The sequence below is a fragment of the Vulpes vulpes genome, chromosome 14 (genome assembly GCF_048418805.1).
Source record: "Vulpes vulpes isolate BD-2025 chromosome 14, VulVul3, whole genome shotgun sequence".
Classification (NCBI taxonomy): Eukaryota; Metazoa; Chordata; class Mammalia; order Carnivora; family Canidae; genus Vulpes; species Vulpes vulpes.
The window spans coordinates 38,525,822-38,546,930 of record NC_132793.1 but is presented as its reverse complement, the minus strand read 5'-3'; the positions used below and the strand labels follow the sequence as shown (position 1 = coordinate 38,546,930).

The following is a 21,109-nucleotide window of genomic DNA, read 5'->3' as shown; positions in this document are numbered from 1 at the left end:
AATTCCTGGATAACCACAGTTAAAATGTTTTCCACCGGACTGAGAAGGACTTTTTTTCACATTACTTGTTTTGATAATGAAACATTTACTTAGGGAGTCATTTTGCTTCTATGTGAAGGCTCAGCTTGCTTTGAAGCAGTAGCCTTCAGAATGGCAAATCAAAGGCTAAACTCCTTTTTAACTGTATTCTAGGCTCTCAGTGATGATCGTCAGGCTAGCTGAGAATCACTTTGTCATAACAGAAATAAAATACAGAAACTAGGTTGAGGAGAGACAAGAAAATGATAAAAATAGTTTTCCTTAAGCAGATTATTACCCTCACTGTAGTATTTATTAAGTGCTTACTGAGGGTCTAACCCCATGTTAAATGTTTTATGTTTCACTTTGTCCTCACAAGAGCTACATGAGGTAGTTGCTACTTGCATTTCTCATTTTACAGCTGAAGAAAATGAGGCTTGAATGAAGAGTTCCAAAGTCATTCAGCTAGATTTAAAGACAAGTCTGTTTGTAGAATAGAAAATACTAACTCCTCGGGCACCCCGGAGGCTCAGTTGGTTAAGTGTCTGACTCTTGGGCTCAGGTCCTAATCTCAGGGTGCTGAGATCAAGCCCCTTTTAAGGGTCTGCATTCAGTGAGGAGTCTGTTTAAGACTCTCCCTCTCCCTCTGCCTCTCCGCCCCCAAGAAAAGTGCTCTTAAATATGTAAGACTATTTTTTCAGGCATCATAAAGGATTTGTTTTAATCCAAATGACACTCATTTATTCAAATAAATTAAAAAGAAATTTGGTTGGTTGGTAGCAAATATATCATGAATTTTCCAGAATAACTCAGTGAAAATGAATATACTCAGACCAAATGACCTTTTTCATGTATTGCTTGCTGCTAATGATATCTAATAAATATACCTACTTGAACTTATCAGAACTTATATTTAACTCAATGCAGTTTTGAGTTGTAGGAAGTATCTAGAAGTTGTCTTCTTTCAGTGTAAAGTTTTCTGAGCAAAATTCTATCTCAGCAAATAGCTCAAAAGAATGCATTTGGCCCAAATGTCCATTGATAGATGAATGGATAAACAAAATGTTTATGTGCAAAACAATAGAATATTATTTAGACTTAAAAAAGAAGGAAATTCTGAAATATGCTACAATATGTAACAAGCCCTGAGGACATTATATTAAGTGAAATAAGTCAGTCACTAAAGGACAGAGTGTATGTTTTTACTTATATGAGATACCTAGAGTAGTCAAATTTGTAGAGATGGAAGATAGAATGGTGGTTTCCAGGGTTGGAGGGAGAAAGGAAGTGGGGAGTTGTTGAAAGGGTACAGAGTTTCAGTTTGGGAAGATGAAAAAGTTCTGGAGGTAGGGTGGTTGATGGTCTTACAGCACTGTGAATGCTACTGAATTGTACACTTAAAAAATAAATGGTAAATTTTATGTTCATATATATTATACCAAAAGAAAAAATGAAGAAAAGAATACATTTGGACTTTAAAAAGAACTTGATTACAGTGGCTTAAACAGGTAGTTTTTGTTTTATTTCCTTCTAGATCTCATGTAACAGGAAACCTGGAAGGAGCCTGGGGCTGATCGGGCTACCCAACAATGTTGCCTGGTACCTGGTCTGTCCTTTGCCTTCTACATTCCTCATTGGATATGCCTTCCTGTTCATATATGTTATCCCATGGTCACAGGATGGCTGCTGTGTAGGTGCAGGCATGGAAAGTTAGATTTATTCAGACGACAGGGACATTTAATATATTGCTCCCTGACTATTTCCTGTGCTTCTCCATATTTCAAAGCCCAGTTGTTGTTGCCTGAGACCATGTGACTATTTCTGGCCACTGGACTGGAATGGAGATGATATGTGTGACTTCCAGGCCTGTGATGGCCCTCTTTTTCTAGAAGGGGTATGGTCCAGGAGACTTTTCAGCCTAGGTTTGTTCCTGAGTGGCTGTGTGGAGCACATTATCTGGTGACCCAAGTGCAACCTATAACAATAATAAGAATTATATTTCTTATATGTTAAGTCTCTAGGGTTTGGGGGTTATTTGTTTTTGTGGCCTTGTGTAGTACCTTTGACTAATACTCCAGGGCAGGCTTCTGTCAGACAAGTTCGATGAAGTGAGGGAAACATGGAGGCTGTCAGGAGTAAGAGAATGGATATAAGTTGAAGCATTGGAATTTTAGTTGGATAAGGAAGGTGGTGAGGTCCCAAGAGAAGTGCAGGATAGTTTAAAAGCAACAGAGTTAATGGATGGCAGTTTTTGGTGAGATGGAGGGAATGTTGTAACCGAAGTGCTCAAGAAGTGAGCTGGAAAGATGAGAGGGGTGGGATGATTGCAGCTGAGACTGTAGAGGATCTAATATTGATAATAACATAGTCATGGTACTGAATGTATGAGATAATGTGAATAACCTCAAGAGAGGATATCAGGGAATCTAGATATCAAGGTATTAGGAGAATCATCTAGGTAAATATTAAAATCAGCAGGAATTATGACAGGAAGTGGTGTTGGGATGAGTAGATGTAACCTGGGAGCTAAAATCTCAAAGGAATGAATTTGTTTATATGTCTGAACAGTTTGTATTCACTCTCACTCTAGAATGGTAGTTTAATTAATTCTGAGTTGATAAGTTATTTTTTGTTTATTGCCTTAGCATCTTTAAGATATTTGTCTTCTGGCCTTTTTTGTTGGCTGGGAACTTATCAGTTAAATTTTAAAATTTCTTTGTAGATGATTCCTCTTTCCTTTATGATTAATTTTTAGATGTCTTTGGTCCAGAGCTTGTGCTATACCTAAGGATGGGTTTGTTTTTACTCATCTTTTTTGGAACTCTGTATGCATCTTTAGTTTAAGAATTTCCTTGTAACTTAAATTCTGGAAACTCTTATTCATTATCTCTTCAAATATTAGTACTCCCTCACTCCATTTTTTCCCCTCTGTTTCAGAATGCCTATTAATCTATTGGATATTCTCATTTTATACTTCAGGCTTCTTAACTCCTTAATTTCCTTCTCTTTATCATTCTAGGATACTTTTTAGGTTTTTTTTTTTCCCCCATTGGTATGCCATTTATTTCTCTCTCTTGCATTCAGTTTTAAACCATTTTCTTTTAATTTGAAAAGTTTTATTTCGTTCTTTGAAAAATCTGCATACCTCTCCCTGGTGCCTGCTCCCAGATTATTCTGTTTTTAAATTTTATGATCTCTCTTCCTTTTAATCTTTGTACTACAAATTGTTCTATTATAGAGATAGTCAAATTATGACCTGTGGGCCAATTCTGGCCCATGGCCTATATTTGTACACAGCCCATGAGCTAAGAATAATTTTTAAATTTTTAAAGAGTTGTTGTAAAAATAAAACAATATTTGTCAGAGAGCATATGTAGATTATAAAACCTAAAATATTTAGTTTATCTTTTTTTAACAAAATGTCCATTTTTTGTTCTATTATCACTTCTTGGTTTGATAATCCTCCTATTTTTACATCTGCTCATTTCATCTTATAAGTGTGTGTGCGCACATATGTGTATGCATATGTGATTTATAATTTTTTATTGTGAATTCATCCTCAGTATAGGTTTTGAAAGGTTAAGGATCCCCACAAGAGAGGAAATGTATTTTAATTCTCATGAGAGGAAATGTAATTCTCACAAGAGAATGTTTGATATTTTTCAAGTCTTTGAGTATGGGGCATATTGGAGTCTCTGTAACAGGAAGCATACTGGGAAGGAGTGAACTGAGACTGGGCTCAGGGTTGGGATTAGTGGGAGATAACTGAGCCATAGAGAGTGGCTCATAGTGGGCTATGGGAATGACCAGGGCTCTTTCTGAATATAGGGTTCTCATCTAAATCCCCAAAGTTGATCTGTAAGATACACAATGAGGGCACCGGCATCTGGATTGGCCAGGGTGACTGTTGACTAAATACTTAGTAGCAAAGTAGGGATCCACCACCACTAGGGATATCTGACATTATGCAATAGTGCCCTGCCAACTGCTATGCACTCTGGGACTGGCACCAAGTGGGTGCTCAGTAACAATCTGGTGAGTGAGTGGTTGGGGGAAGAAATGAAAATCAAGTCCACGTTTTGGGGACTGGTAAATACTAGGCAGGTATCTGTTGCCAACCTTTGCCCTAGACTACTAACAAGATAGGAAGAACCTGGAGAAACACCTCTGGTAGTTGTGTAGATTCCCTTGGATTTTACATAATAAGTTATGTCATCTGCAAAGCAGTTTTGCTTCTTTATTTCTGATCGTTATGCTTTTTATTTCTTTTTCTTGCCTATTGCCATGGCTTGAACTTCCAGAATATTGTTGAATAGGACTGATAAAAGTAGGCATCATTACCTTGTTTCTGATATAGGGAGAAACAATTCAGTTTTTAACCATTAGGTGTGATGTTAGCTATAGGTTTTTTGCAAAAGCTCTTTATTTATGGAAATAGATAACTGAATTTAGAGACTTGTTCAGATTCAAGTGTAAATTTTTTAGTGTGGGGCAAGACTACACAGGTGTAATTATATCAAAGGACATTTAATGTCTGTGTCCTTTTGTGGTATTAGGAGCTATTGATGATTGCTGCTATTATCAGTTATCATTTTATAGGTTACAAATGATTTTATTCTAATTCTGTTTAATTCTTCTTTATTGATTAGTTGGGATACTTCTATGGAGAAAATTGTCCTTTATAAAACTATTTGGTTACCATGGTGTATAGTTCTTACTGGAAGGACAGAGAAATGCTAGATTGTTTATTTTTACTTACCAGTTTTTGGAATATGAATTGGTTCTATAGCATCTTTCAAAGGTGACAAATGCTTTTTAGAATGTAAGTTATGAATTCAGTATGTGTTTCAATCCATGCAGTTTTCACTCTTACTGATGCTAAATAAGTAAGTTCTTTTAAACTTAATATTTTAATATTAAATATTTATTAATATTAAATATTTTTAATATTAAATGTTAAATGACATACTTCATTTTATTGTGCTTTACTTTATTGTGGTTCACAGATATTACTATTTTTTTTAAAACAAATTGAAGGATTATAGCAACCCTTTGTTGAGCAAGTCTGTTGGCACCATTTTTCCAACAGTGTTTGCTCACTTTGTGTCTGTGTCACATGTTGGTAATTCTCACAACATTTCAAACTTTTTCATTATTATTATATTTGTTATGGTGATCTCTGGTCAGTTATTATGACTTACTGAAAGCTCAGATGATGGTTAGCATTTTTTAGCAATAAAGTGTTTTTTGTTTTTTTTTTTAACATCTTATTTATTCATGTGAGACACAGAGAGAGGCAGAGACACAGGCAGAGGGAGGAGAAGCAGGCTCCATGCAAGGAGCCCAATGCGGGACTCGATCCTGGGAATCTGGGATTACACCCTAAGCCAAAGCTGACACTCAACCGCTGAGCCACACAGGTGTCCCTAAAGTGTTTTTTAAATTAAAGTATGTACATTGTTCTTTTTAGACATAATGTTATTGCATACTTAATAAACTAGAGGATAGTGTAAACATAACTTTCGTAAACATAACTTTCATATGCACTAGGAAACCAAAACATTTATTTGACTCACTTTATTGCAGTGGTCTAGAACTGAACCTGCAATATCTCTGAGGTATGCCCATATCACTTTTCTTCTATGTTTGTTGTTAGGTCTTCATTCTATGTATAATTTATGTTTTCTGTTAAGATTTGAGTATATGAATACACACTTGCCTGAATAAGGACAGAAGGAGGATACAACGAAAGGCTTATTTCTTCATATTCATGTATAAAGAATGGAACTGTTTGCCTTTGAATCACACTTCAGCTATCTGGCAGCATATTCTAAGAAACCTTGGAATTTTGTGGGTAAAACCACATAAGTCAAACTTTTCTTTGATTGGAACCTGTAGGAGAACAAGCTTTTGATGTCAACGCTCTTATGTTAGAGGTGATATATGTCCGAATAGAAGTCATAATTTTAAAAGTTTCTTGGTGAAAAATCAATCATTGGAAAACCCTGTATATTCTTGTGTAACAACGGAGGAAAGTCTCTCTGACCACATATTGTGTACTTTTGATGTAATGTTAACTTCATGTGGTTTAGCTGTTTGACTTGAGGCATGTGTACATAACCTTTTGAACACCCATTTAGCTTATAATATGCCAATTTCCTAACAATTATTATTGTTCCAAAGTATAACATTTCACTCTTCAACATCAAGTATGTACACAAAAGGGAATTGAAATTTACGGGGTTTCATGAACTTAGCACAGTGTCTTAACATATTAAGTGTCAAAAATGGTTTCTTTTCTATTAGCTTTATTGCTATTTTCTTCCTGATTATAAAAATAATATTGCAAAACTTTTACAAAATAAGGAACACCACAGTCCTGCTCAGAAAGTTATATATTAAATTGCATTTCTAGATCTTCCTCTAAGTGTAGGTGCATATAAAATGATATTCAGATCTGGAAGGATATTTACATTTACACTTTACCAAAAAATTCAGGGAAATTACTTCTAGCAAAATATCAAGTGATTTTTTAAAAAAACTTTCACACTTTTTGAATGGTTTGTGTTTCTTGGCAATAAGTATATATTGTATGTGTATTCATAATATGCACATACCTGTGTATGCATTTGTGCGTGTATATATTGGGAGGGATAAAGGGAAGGAGAGAATGAGAATGAGAGGTATTACATATGAAGGGAACATTACTGATATGAAAGGAATAGCAATGGTTTAACAATTATAGATAACATTTTTTAGGGTGATTGTTGTTGGTGCCAATGCTTGTCATAGTATATGCCAGTTAAACAGAATTGTGTATTATATCAGTTTGTATTGCTTTATGATTCACAAATTTAAAAATTTGTAGACATTTTTTAAAAGAAGTTCTTTCATATGATAATCTTAGCTCATATTTCTGATTGCTAAGAACCTTTACAAGTGGGGTGTGTGCATGTGTGTGTGTGTATGTATGTGTGTGTACACGCTCGTGTGTGCAAATTAATAACATGAGAAAACGTTGCTTTGTCCCTGGACCTGTGGGGGGAATCTGAGTGGATGGTAGAGATGCTCCTTCTTTTGCTGTGAATTTTTTGACTATAGAATTGAGTCATACTTCTCCTTTATTCTCAGTAGGTGCTCAGATCCTTTGATAACCTTTGCCTATTATGTGAATAAATGTAGAACTTGATTTTCTAATAAACTAATGGAATACCTTTGGCACGAATTTTTTTTTAAGGTGAGCTTTTAATTTTTTTTTTCTCAACAGGAACATTTTTTACTTGAAACATACTTCAGAATATGTGGTTCTAAAAGATATGTATATAACTTTCCATCTAAGAAAAACAGAATATACATTTTCTTCAAGTATACACAGAAGAATCCCCTAGTTAAGTCACGTAAAAAGAGGCATAACAAATATTACAAATTTAAGAAGACTGAAATCATACCAACTATATTTTCCAACCACAATGGTACAAAACTAAAGATCAACAATAACACAAAGATGAAAAATCCACGATGTAAATATTAAACATTTAATATATAAATATTAAAAAAACATGCTACTGCACAAGCAGTGGGCCAAGTAGGAAATCAAATGGAAATCAAAATATCTCTCAAAACAAAAGAAAAATAAAACACAATTTTTCAAAACCTATGGGATGCAGCAAAAGCAGATGTTAGAGTGAAATTTACGCTATAAATGCTTGTATTAAGAAAAAGTTCAAATAAACAACATTACACCACAAGGAACTAGAAAAAAAAGCTTAGCTGAAATTTAGTAAAGGATAGAAATAACAAAAAAAAGTCAGAAATTTTAAATAAAATTGAGACCAGAATAAACAATAACAATACAAACAATACAATAATTTTGAAAATAATGACCCATTTTTCCAAAAAAGTAAACAAAATTGGCAGTGCTTAACTATGTTAACTAAGAAGAAAAAGACTCAAAAACCAAAATGAGAAAAAGAAAACAATACAACAGATAATCAGAGAATTACATAGTGTGATAATAGATTACTATAAACAAGTATATACTGACAAATAATTAACTTAGAAAATCTTCAGATAATTCCTAACAATGCACAGATTATTAAGATTCAATCATGAGTCTTGAATGCAAGAAGTAGGAAATCTTAGGCCAGTAATGAGAATGAAAGTTGAATTAGGAATCAAAAATCTTCCAGCACAGACAAGCCCAAGACCACATGGTTTCATTAGTGAATCCTACCAAACATTAAACTAAATTAATAAAAATCTTTATCAAAACCTTGTAAATAATGGAATAGAGGGAACACATTCAGAATCAGTTGATGAGACCAATGCTACTCTGTTGCCAAAGGAGGATAAAAACAGTACAAGAACAGGAGTACCTGGGTAGCTTATTCAGTTGAGCGTCCGACTCTTGATTTTGGCTCACATCATGACCTCAGGGTTGTGCCAGGTGCCCCACTCAGCCAGAAATCTGCTTAAGATTCTCTCTGTCTCCCTCTGCCATTCCCCCTGTTTGCACTAGCTCTCTCTCTCTAAATAAAATCTATAAAAAAAATTACAAGAACAAAAAAAGTCTAGTTTGTCCACTATATATTGCTACTCTGGCCTTCTTTTAACATCCATTTGCATAATAAATATTTTGCTACCTCCTCACTTTCACTCTGCAGGTGTCTTTAGGTCCAAAATAAGTCTCTTATTGACAGAATATAGATGGGTCTTGTTTTTTCACTTATTCTGACACCCTGTGGCTTTTGATTGGAGCCTTTAGTCATTTACATGTGAAATAATTGATAGATATGTATTTATTGCCATTTTATTACTTTGTCATTATTTCTGGAGATTTTCTCTGATCCTTTCTTGTCTTTGTCACTTTTGGTTTCTCTTTGGCACTCAAAAAAGTCTCCTTTAATATTTCTTGCAGGGCTAGTGTATTGGTCTTGAACTCTGTTGGGTTTTGCTTGTCTGGGACTGTTTCTCCTTTTATTTTGAATGAATGCCTTGCTGTGTGCACTGTGCTGTATTATTTTGGCAGCTCTGTCCTTCAGGCCACTCATCTGCAGAGGTTCTTTTAACTTGTGGGCAATGTTTGGTTACTGACCTAAATGTGGAAAGTTTTAACTAGGTGGGCTCTGGTCTACTTGTGAAATGACCCTGACACCAACTCCACCAGAAGTTGGCCCTATAGAACTCTCTGGCCAGGAGGTATGGTCTGGGCAGGGGTTTCTGCTGGTCTTCTGGGTGAGGGACCCATCCCACTGGAACTGAAGCAAGCTTGACTGATAAGGGCAGTGCCAAGAGCACAGGGGTTTGGAACTTGGTGTAAGCAAGTTAGGCAGCCAGTGCCCATGTTGAGCTGCTTCCCTCAAGATTTTATTTTATTTTTGGGGCACCTGGGTGGCTCAGTGGTTGCGTGTCTTCGTTTGGCTCAGGGCATGATCCTGGGATCCTGGGGTCAAGTCCTGCGTTGGGCTCCTTGTGGGGAGCCTGCTTCTCCCTCTGCCTGTGCCTATGTCTCTGCCTCTCTCTGTGTGTCTCTCATGAATGAATGAATAAAATCTTAAAAAAAAAAAAAAGCCTGATTCTTTAAGAGACAGGAAGCAGGTCTTATGTATTATCTACTGTTCTCATTTGTGTAAGAGGAAATTTACATTTTAATTAATATAACTGATTTTATGTAGAATAAGCATTTCCAGTAGCACTTAGTATTTTTTTTTTTTTTTTTTTTTTAAGATTTACTGATTTATTTGAGAGAGAGAGAGAGAGAGAGAGATAGTGTGTGAGCACATGTGTGTGGTTGGGGAGGGCAGAGGGAGAGAATATTCAAGCAGACTTCCCACAGGGGGCTCTATCTCATGTCCCATGAGATCATGACCTGAGTTGAAACCCAGAGTGGAATGCTTAACTGACTGACCCACTCAGGTGCCCCATTACTTAGTATTTTTTTTGAAAGATTTACTCCTCCAATGGTTATCAAAGTAGCTTTTTAATATTTTTTATATCTAAGAAAAAAGTAAGTCTCTTCAGAAATCTTTTATTTGAACTTATCAACCTATAAATTGAATTTCCTTTGTCTCTACTTTTGCAGGAAGTTTCTATTTTTATTTATTTATTTAAATATATATTTTTAAAAGATTTTATTTATTTGAGAGAGGCTCCACAAAAGAACACAAGCAGGGGAAGGGGCAGAAGACTAGGGAAAAGCAGGCTCTCCGCTGAGCAGGGAGCCCAATGCCAGGTCCATTCCAAGACCTTGGGATCATGACTTGAAACGAAGGCAGATGCTTAACCGACTGAGTCACCCAGGTGACCCCAGTTTCTACTTTTAACAGATAGAAACTGTAATGGAATTTTAGGCAGTGCTTTCCATTGCCATTATACATACGCTTTCTTAGTGTGTCTGAATGGTCCCAAGTTCACTCCATGGATTTAAAATGCATTCTTTTTTTAGAATTACAGAGTAGTTCTGTAGGCTATGTAAGTTACTATTATAAGGTGAGAAAGCTGCTATTTTATTAAGTCCACTTTGTAGCCGTTGATATGTGGCAGACATTTTAGTGAAAAGTGGTTAGATGGAGATCTAGATTGCCCTGGGCTGTTTAGATTTCTCCCATGCTTCCAGGTGTGTGGGATGGTGAGGCAAAATTGTAGACTAGGACAATTGTATGTAAACAAATAAATTATAAAACAGAATTTCTGTAGTTATCCAACAGTGAAAATGAGACAAAGCCCTAGGAGATTCCTAGGCAGAGAATCTGAATTTCTTTATTATGTAAATCATTCCTATGAAAAAGGGGTTTTCTTTTATTTTTCTGTTTCCTTTTGATATTAGACAGTTATTTATTTCTTTACATTCTACTGAGTTTTCTAACTAAAATTCTAGATTGCTCATAGAAGTCATTTCATCCATCACTGAATTATTCTCCAAAACTATTTCTTAAGTGACATATGAAGATGTTTTAATGTTAATATGATAAGAAGGATGTTTAGAACTGCTTTTCCTCAATAGTTCTTGGTCTTCTTTTATTTCTAGGATGTGGGGAGCATCTTGTACGTACCATATTGGCTAGAGAATGTTCACATGCTTTACAAGCTGAAGATGCTCACCAGGCACTGTTGGAGACTATGCAAAACAAGTTTATCAGTAAGTATGACTTTAAAAATAATGTTCTTCTAATTATAGATTGATCACTGAGCTGTAAATCAGTCAGATACTATATTTGTGCAACAAGGCCTAGCTCCAGGGCCTAGCATAGACTTCGACCTTCAGTTAATATTGGTTATGAAAAGAATTACAGGAGATACCCACAGATGCTTGAAATTTGCCATATAACTAATCTAATGCCCAAGCTGAGACATTATCTAGGATTAGAATGATATAGCATAAAATTCTACTAAAGCACAATTCAAGGGATAACATCCTTTAAAAGTTTTTTTTCTAATACATTTTGATTCATCTTTTAGTCCGTGATATATTAATGAATCCAGTGCTGCTATGTATAGTCGTATATAAGGTTGAGTTGAAATCCTGCCTGGGCTCCATTTGCCAAACTGTGTAACCAGATGTGAGGCTTCATCAGTTTGGAGGAAGGGGTGCCTTTTTCTAATCTGTAGAAAGATTTTGTATAGCCTAGCAATGGCCCTATCCACAACTGTTACATAGGGTTAAAACTCTCTGACTTAGTCTGATTTTCCTGTCATGTAACATTGAGCTTACCACTATGTGAAGGCTAGTGAAGTTATATAAGACATATAAAGTATAGTTAAAAATGAGTTAGAGTAATAGCCATGAATAAATTGGAGAAGGGTATTACAGGGTTAATCTGGGAAGTGGTATCTCTAGTTGGAGAATTAAGACAGGGTATATGAAGATGCTAATTATGTGATAAGGATAACACAGACAAAAGTGTAGCAAGAAATCGTTCCCCAAAGAACTCATGGATAGGGGCTCTTAGAACTGGTCCCAGAAGACTTTGGAATAAGTGGGAAAAGAGGGAGAAGAGAGGAGCATGAACACAGACCTGACAGTAGGATGTAGTATCATGTTGGCCAGACATCTACATGACTTTTACCTGGCAGGAAGTATTCCAGATGTGCAGTGGGTCTGGTGAGGCCAGGTCACAGAAAGCCTTAAAAATCTCAGCATAGGAGTTCATATTTGATCTGACAGAAAGGAGAGAACCCTTATGTGTTTCTAAGTTGACAAACAAATTGGTATTTGGGGGGAGGGTTTATAAAGTAGATCTGAGGTTGTCCAAGACCATCTCTATAGGAAAGAGACATGAGGGGCTGGGAATGGTCCATGGGGTAGAGACGAAATGAAGAAGTGGAAATATTCATAGACTCAGATTTTGAGACTAGGTGGATGTAGCTCTCTGGGTCCAGTCAGGAGACAGAAACTATACATTAGGTTAATTAGGGGAAGTTTAACACAAAAAATTGTTAATCGTGTTGAAAGAGCAACTGTAAGATATAAAGAAACTGTAGGTAGTACTCTAGAGGTGAGAGAGTGTCCCAGTAAGGACATACTTGGAAGGGGTACAGATCTTGATGAAGGAGGTTTGGTTTGGCCACCAGGTAGCAGAAAAGTTCATTGGTTTCACCAGACTGGGATGGGTCTGGAGTCGCTGTGCAAACAATAGGCTATTCTTGAGTTTTGAGTACAGATAGGGAACAGATGATTAGTATCTACTGGCCAAGTGTATAGTGGGAGATTGGCACTAGTGGGAGCAGAAGACATAGAGGACTTCAGAGCCCACAGGCCACAGAGAGTTTATAGAAGGACTTACTTGGTGTTTGACCCTCTGGGCCATAGGGGCTACATGCAGACTGTGTGGGGCCTTGCCAAGGGGGTCCTGTGCAGCTGAAGGGGGCCTACTGCTAGGCCCAAACCTAGGCTTCAAAGTCACAGAAGGACTGTGTTGGCCTGTGTTTGGGGCATACTTCACCAGATGTCCATACCCATACTGCCTTCCCAGCCCATGCTGGAAATTGCAGGAAAGGTGCCTTTTGTAACTGTTTATCTTCTTTAACTCAGTTTAATGCCTGACTCCTTGCCTTCATTCTGCTAGTTCCTTCCATGTAAGCCTAGTCTCTCTTTATACATGGCATTGTATATTTGTTTGCCACTTTTCCCTCTCTACTGGGTGGCATGGGGTTTCAAGGGAGCTTCTTTGTCATTGTGGGAGGGACCATCTCACTCATGGTCATCCTCTTCCTGCTGTTGACTTCTGCTCAGATGAGACTTGCCTTCCATCTCCTTTATGGGTTATTGGCTTCTATTATTGCTGAATTCACTATGGTGACTGTGGTCTTGTTGTAACATCTGGTTTCCTTAGTACGCATAGCATCCACTGACAGTAGATGCTAGTGGTAGTAGAATCAGATGGTCTGAAACTTCTGGAATAATCAGTGAGAACATCAAGTATTCATGGCCCATGTATATCAGGCTAGTTTTTCCACTTTACTCCTGCAGCATCTTATTGGTCTGAGTGTGGCATGGAAATGGGGAACTTCCCTACCTGGCTTTCTGTGTCTTGAGGCCTCATCTATTCTTGGATTCTGAAGATTTAGCTAGGGCTTTTTTTTTTTTTTTTTTTTTTTTTGTTTTGCTTTGTTTGTTCTCCTCTTTTTCCTCCACCTTCAGCAGCTTGGAAAGAGGGACAGAAATCTATACTAGTGATCAATTCTTTTCTTCTGGTTTTCCCACCGATGTCCACATGTCTAGTCACAGCCTAGCCCCAGTTCTACCTAGGATACTGGTGGGAAGCTCTAAACTACTTATTCTGCCAAAATTTAGGATTTACCTACTTAAAACACATTTCATCCAAAAGCTGCCTCTACTTCAAATTTATGAAAGTCCACTTAGAAGCTCAAAGTATAAAACTTATATCAACTAGGTATGCACACATATAACTGAGGGGATCAATGGAAAGTTCTGGGGGTGTGGATAAAACTATTTCATTGTTAAAGCCTTTAATAAGTATCTATCATACCCTATTATAAAAGATTTTTAGGGCAAAGAGAGAAAGAAAAACAGTTGGTGGGCAAGAAAGAATTGGATATATCTGAAGGAAGAACAGAGTGAATAACTGTAGGAAAAGAATTCAGTAAGAAGAGATTTTGTATAGGTGCTTTCTTACAGGTAGTTAAACTGAGGTTATGAAGACATAAGTAATGGTATTAGCTATATTCATGCTAGCAAGAATTGCCTGATAGCAAAATGTGAGCTGAGGAATGAGTTAGGAACAGGTCTTTGAAGTTTGCCTCTTATGATTTTTTGGAAAAAGATTAATTACATTCGTGTTACTATATCCTCAAATATATCAGAATCAAACTTAAGTATTATTTTGTTTGTTTGCTTGTTTTAGCAATTACTGATGTTGAATGTTTTTTATTTTTAAGGAAACCAAATTCTTGGCCTTAATACCATATATAATTTATATAATTTGGTATTAGTTGTCCAACTATATTAGATGCATTTTCAGAACAATAGTGAGAAAGAATACTAAGAAGTGAAAACTAGATGTTCAGGAGAAGTTAACTTCCTGGAAACCTGTGGTAGGTGTAGAATTATGGTGCATGGCAACTTTCTGAAGCACTTTACTGAATCTAAAACCACAGGTTCACCAGCTAGTTCTACCTTTCCAGATTTGGAATTCCTAAAGTCCACTCTGCTCTCTACTGTTGTCTGTGCTCTCCTTCTCATTAGCTCTTTGAAGGTATTCAGAGTTAGACTGCCACTGTATTTTTTTGCCACTGGATCCCATAACCTAATGCATTTGAGCTGTATTTTTAAAATTCCAGGTTCACAGAAAGAAGTAAGAAACTTCAGAGCTCATCTGATTGACTCTGTTTATTTAATAGTTGAAGAAACTTAGTTTCCAAGTTTAATGACTTGCCCAATGTCACCTGGTCAGTGTGTATTCTTTCTACAGGATCACATTGCCTTTTTTTTCTTTTTTAAGTAAAATGAATAAAAAAACACAAGGGGAGAATATCCTGGGGGTTAGCAGAGTTGGGTTGCACTCTGGACTCTGTGTCTGACTCACTGGATGTAGCAAGCTGCTTACGTTGTTTTCCTTTTCCTTTTCCTTTTCCTTTTCCTTTTCCTTTCCTTTCCTTTTTCCTTTCCTTTCCTTTCCTTTCCTTTCCTTTCCTTTCCTTTCCTTTCCTTTCCTTTCCTTTCCTTTTTCCTTTCCTTTGCTCCTTTCCTTTCCTTTCCTTTGCTCCTTTCCTTTCCATTCCATTCCATTCCATTCCATTCCATTCCATTCCATTCCATTCCATTCCATTCCATTCCATTCCATTCCTTCACCATGCTAAGTTCTTTGACTTTCTACTGCACCCAACATGAAAATGTGAAATTCTTTTTATTAATCAGGTGATTTGGAAAATGAAAATTTTCGGGAACCACTTGGGAATTTTCGGGAACCACAGGTGATATTTATAAAGTAGTTTGAAGAAATAAGTTGAATTTACCAGAGTCCTGAGCAAGGAGCAAGAAGGTTGAATTCTTTCCTCTTTTTAACAGTGAAGAAATTAGTTGTTTGTTTTAGGACAAATCTCTTTGTTCTCAGTTTCCTCATGTGTAAAATGAGGGGCCAGAAAGTCCCCTCTAGTTCCAAAATTCTTTTTGATCCTGGGTTTGTTCACAGGCCAATCTAAACTATTTGTATAAAAGTATAGTTGTAAATCAAATTGCTCCTCAATTGAAACTATAAATTAAATTGTTAATGGTGGATCTCAAGTTCCTATTTGAAGTAATTTGGTTAAAATCATTCTGTCAGTGACTGAGACAAGCTAGCAATGACTTTCTTGGTTTTATGGAAGGACACTACTATATTTTTCCTTTCTTGCTTCCTTTGTTTTTTTCTTTTAAGAAAGCATCTGCATAGATAATATATCTAGAGATTCTCACCGCAGTGTATACATAGAAAAATTTTACATAGTAACCAAGACAGATACCCCCCTCCATTTACTCTAAGTCTTGTTGCTTTGCCAGAAAGAACTGCTGCCTACAATTTGGTGTAGGTCTTTATAATCTATTCTGTTTGTCTGTGTATCCCCCACCCCCACTCTCCTTCTTTCATCATTTTAAAAATTATAAAGAAGAGATTTCTTTTTTTTTTAAATTAATTTTTATTGGTGTTCAATTTACCAACATACAGAGAAACACCCAGTGCTCATCCCGTCAAGTGTCCGCCTCAGTGCCCGTCACTCATTCCCCTCCACCCCCCGCCCTCCTCCCCTTCCACCACCCCCAGTTCGTTTCCCAGAGTTAGGAGTCATTATGTTCTGTCTCCCTTCCTGATATTTCCCAACATTTCTTTTCCCTTCCTTTATATTCCCTTTCACTATTTTTTATATTCCCCAAATGAGTGAGAACATACACTGCTTGTCCTTCTCCGATTGACTTATTTCACTCAGCATAATACCCTCCAGTTCCATCCACGTTGAAGCAAATGGTGGGTATTTGTCTTTTCTAATGGCTGAGTAATATTCCATTGTATACATAGACCACATCTTCTTTATCCATTCATCTTTTGATGGACACCGAGGCTCCTTCCACAGTTTGGCTATTGTGGACATTGCTGCTAGAAACATCGGGGTGCAGGTGTCCCGGCGTTTCATTGCATCTGAATCTTTGGGGTAAATCCCCAACAGTGCAATTGCTGGGTCGTAGGGCAGGTCTATTTTTAACTCTTTGAGGAACCTCCACACAGTTTTCCAGAGTGGCTGCACCAGTTCACATTCCCACCAACAGTGTAAGAGGGTTCCCTTTTCTCTGCATCCTCTCCAACATTTGTTGTTTCCTGCCTTGTTAATTTTCCCCATTCTCACTGGTGTGAGGTGGTATCTCATTGTGGTTTTGATGTGTATTTCCCTGATGGCAAGTGATGCAGAGCATTTTCTCATGGCGTGTTGGCCATGTCCATGTCTTCCTCTGTGAGATTTCTCTTCATGTCTTTTGCCCATTTCATGATTGGGTTGTTTGTTTCTTTGGTGTTGAGTTTAATAAGTTCTTTATAGATTTTGGAAACTAGCCCTTTATCTGATACGTCATTTGCAAATATCTTCTCCCATTCTGTAGGTTGTCTTTTAGTTTGGTTGGCTGTATCTTTTGCTGTGCAAAAGCTTCTTATCTTGATTAAGTCCCAATAGTTCATTTTTGCTTTTGTTTCTTTTGCCTTTGTGGATGTATCTTGCAAGAAGTTACTGTGGCCAAGTTCAAAATGGGTGTTGCCTGTGTTCTCTTCTATGATTTTGATGGACTCTTGTCTCACATTTAGATCTCTCATCCATTTTGGGTTTATCTCTGTGTATGGTGAAAGAGAGTGGTCTAGTTTCATTCTTCTGCATGTGGATGTCCAATTTTCCCAGCACCATTTATTGAAGAGACTGTCTTTCTTCCAATGGATAGTCTTTCCTCCTTTATCGAATATTAGTTGACCATAAAGTTCAGGGTCCACTTCTGGGTTCTCTATTCTGTTCCATTGATCTATGTGTCTGTTTTTGTGCCAGTACCACACTGTCTTGATGACCACAGCTTTGTAGTACAACCTGAAATCTGGCATTGTGATGCCCCCAGCTATGGTTTTCTTTTTTAAAATTCCCCTGTCTATTCGGGGTCTTTTCTGATTCCACACAAATCTTAAAATAATTTGTTCTAACTCTCTGAAGAAAGTCCATGGTATTTTGATAGGGATTGCATTAAACGTGTAAATTGCCCTGGGTAACATTGACATTTTTACAATATTAATTCTGCCAATCCATGAGCATGGAATATTTTTCCATCTCTTTGTGTCTTCCTCAATTTCTTTCAGAAGTGTTCTATAGTTTTTAGGGTATAGATCTTTTACCTCTTTGGTTAAGTTTATTCCTAGGTATCTTATGCTTTTGGGTGCAATTGTAAATGGGATTGACTCCTTAATTTCTCTTTCTTCAGTCTCATTGTTAGAGTATAGAAATGCCATTGATTTCTGGGCATTGATTTTGTATCCTGCCACGCTACCAAATTGCTGTATGAGTTCTAGCAATCTTGGGGTGGAGGTTTTTGGGTTTTCTATGTAGAGTATCATGTCATCGGCGAAGAGGGAGAGTTTGACTTCTTCTTTGCCAATTTGAATGCCTTTAATGTCTTTTTGTTGTCTGATTGCTGAGGCGAGGACTTCCAGAACTATGTTGAACAGCAGTGGTGAGAGTGGACATCCCTGTCTTGTTCCTGATCTTAGGGGAAAGGCTCCCAGTGCTTCCCCATTGAGAATGATATTTGCTGTGGGCTTTTCGTAAATGGCTTTTAAGATGTTAAGGAAAGTTCCCTCTATCCCAACACTCTGAAGGGTTTTGATCAGGAATGGATGCTGTATTTTGTCAAATGCTTTCTCTGCATCTAATGAGAGTATCATATGGTTCTTGGTTTTTCTCTTGCTGATATGATGAATCACATTGATGGTTTTATGAGTGTTGAACCAGCCTTGTGTCCCGGGGATAAATCCTACTTGGTCATGGTGAATAATTTTCTTAATGTGGTGTTGGATCCTATTGGCTAGTATCTTGTTGAGAATTTTTGCATCCATGTTCATCAGGGATATTGGTCTGTAATTCTCCTTTTTGGTGGGGTCTTTGTCTGGTTTCGGAATTAAGGTGATGCTGGCCTCATAGAAAAGAAGAGATTTCTAATATATTGTTTTGCAGCATACTTTTCACTTAACGTATCTTGATTTTTTTTTTTAAAGATTTTATTTGTCCATGAGAGAGAGAGAGAGAGAGAGAGATTGAGAGCACAAGCAGGAGGAGGGGCAGAGGGAGAGGGAAAAGCAGGTTTCCCACTGATCAGGAAGCCCAGTGCAGGGCTTGATCCTAGGACCCCGGGAACACAATCTGAGCCAAAGGCAGATGTTTAACCGGCTGAGCCACCCAGACACCCCTTATCTTGAGGCTTTTAATATATCAGTATACATAGATTTATAGCTGAATATTCTGTGGTTCCATAATTTATCTGTTTCCCTACTGAGAGAGATTCATGTCGTCTATAATTTTTGTCTATATCATTTTCCCGTGTAGGAATGCCTATTTCTCTATACTCTGAGCATTTTACAGGATGCCATTTTCTCTCCTTTTGTAGCATATCAGTGTTTTTTGTTTTGTTTTGTTTTGTTTTGTTTTACTTTTTTCTGGTGGTTGCCCTACAGTTTGTGATATACACTTGCAACTAATCTAGGTCCACTTTCAAATAATACCATACTACTTGATGGGTAGTGCAAGTAACTCGAATAACAAAAAACTCCTAATTCCTCCCTTATATCCCTATATCATTGCTTTCATTCATTTCAGGCTTTCATAATCATATAAACACACACACACACACACACACATACACTAAGATACATTATTGTTATTATTATTTCGAACAAATTATTGTCTGTTGGATCACTTATAAATAAGAAAAATAAAAGTTTATTTACCCTCACCTTATTCCTTCTTTAATGTTCTTCCTTTCTTTATGTAGAGCCATGTTTCTGGCTTATCAATTTCCTTCTCTTTGAAGTGTTTCTTTTAATATTTCTTGCAAGGCAGATCTACTGGCAACAAATACCCAAATGTTTGTCAGAGAAAGTCTTTATTCCTCCTTTTGAAAGATAATTTTGCAGTCCACACATTCAAGTATGGAGTTTTTTGTGTGTTTTTGTTGATGTTTCTTTTGACATTTGAACTATTTTGCATCACTCTCTTCTTTGTTCCATGATTTCTGAGAAGTCAGACGTAATATTTATCTTTGTTCTTCTATGGGTAAGGTGTTTCTTCCCTATGGCTTCTTTCAAGATTTTTATCTTTATCTTTGATTTTCTATACTTTTTTTTTTTTAAGATTTTATTTATTTATTCATGAGAGACACACACAGAGAGGCAGAGACACAGGCAGAGGGAGAAGCAGGCACCACTCAGGGAGCCTGACGTGGGACTCGATCCCGGGTCTCCAGGATCACGCCCCAGGCCGAAGGCAGGTGCTAAGCCGCCGAGCCACCCAGGCATCCCTGATTTTCTATACTTTGAATATGATTTGCCTGGATATAGTTTTTTTTGGCATTTATCTTGCCTGTTCTCTGAGCTCCCTGGATGTGTAATTTTGGTGTCTGATGTTAATTTGGAGAAACTCTCAGTTGTTTCAAATATTTCTTCTGTTCCTTTCCTCTTCTTTTGGTGTTCCCCTTTTGTTTAGGTTACATCGTTTGTTGTTGTTCTATAGTTCTTGAATATTCTGTTCTGCTTTTCTTTTCAGTCTTTTTCTTGTTGCTTTTCCAGTTTTAGATGTTTCTATTTTCATATCCTTAATGTTTTTGATCTCTAGCATTTCTTTTGTATTCTTTCTTAGACATTCCATCTCTGTACTTATATTATCCTTTGTTCTTGAATGTTGTCTACTTTTTCATTAGAGCCCTTAGTTTATTAATCATAGTTCTTTTAAATTCCTTGTCTGATAATTCCAGCATTCTTGTCATATCTGAATCTGGTTTGATGCTTCTTCTGGCTCTTCAAACTTTGTTTTTGGCATTATAGTAAGCTTTGTAATTTTTTCTTGATAATTGGACATTATGTATTGGTTAAAAGGAATTGTGGGAAATCGGCCTTTACTAATATGGTGATGAGAGGTAGGGGGAAGAGAATGTTCTGTATTCCTATAATTACGTCCCAGTAATTTAGTGAGCCTGTGTCTCTGGTCTGTGATTTCTCAAGTGCCTTTTAGTTTTTCACCTCTGCTCTCTTCTTTCACATAGAAGGTCAGAACTGGTTGGAGTTGAGTATTTTACATTGAGTTTAGGCTCTGATAAAATGCCACAGACTTGGCTCTGGTAAAATAGTTTCTCTTGAGGGCAAGCTTTGTTTATAAGAATGGAATGCTCTCTTATATTTAAAAATGGTTTCTTCCTCCTCCTCCTAGAAGCATGAAAGAATTTTTCTTCAGTTTTCATTACTGTGAAAACCTAGTAGGGCTCCAGGTGTTAAAACTCACAAAGTGTCATCCCATTCCTAGCCCCCAGCCCCCTGACCAGAGTTTTTAACTCTCAGACGGTCTACACCAAGACTCTAGCAGTTCT

The 21,109-nt window shown here is 36.9% G+C and overlaps 1 protein-coding gene across 14 annotated transcripts in view; it reads left to right on the top strand.

Moving 5' to 3' along the window:
- The window catches only part of TASP1 (taspase 1), a 349,892-nt gene that overhangs the window by 137,391 nt on the left and 191,392 nt on the right, over positions 1–21,109 (top strand). For all 14 annotated transcript variants that reach the window (XR_011996969.1, XR_011996971.1, XR_011996970.1 and 11 more), the window contains one exon: positions 11,045–11,155. Coding sequence is in view for 7 of the 14 variants with exons in the window: in XM_072736405.1 (XP_072592506.1) it covers positions 11,045–11,155 (111 nt within the window). In the remaining 7 variants the exon portion in view is untranslated. The remainder of the gene's footprint in view (positions 1–11,044; positions 11,156–21,109) is intronic.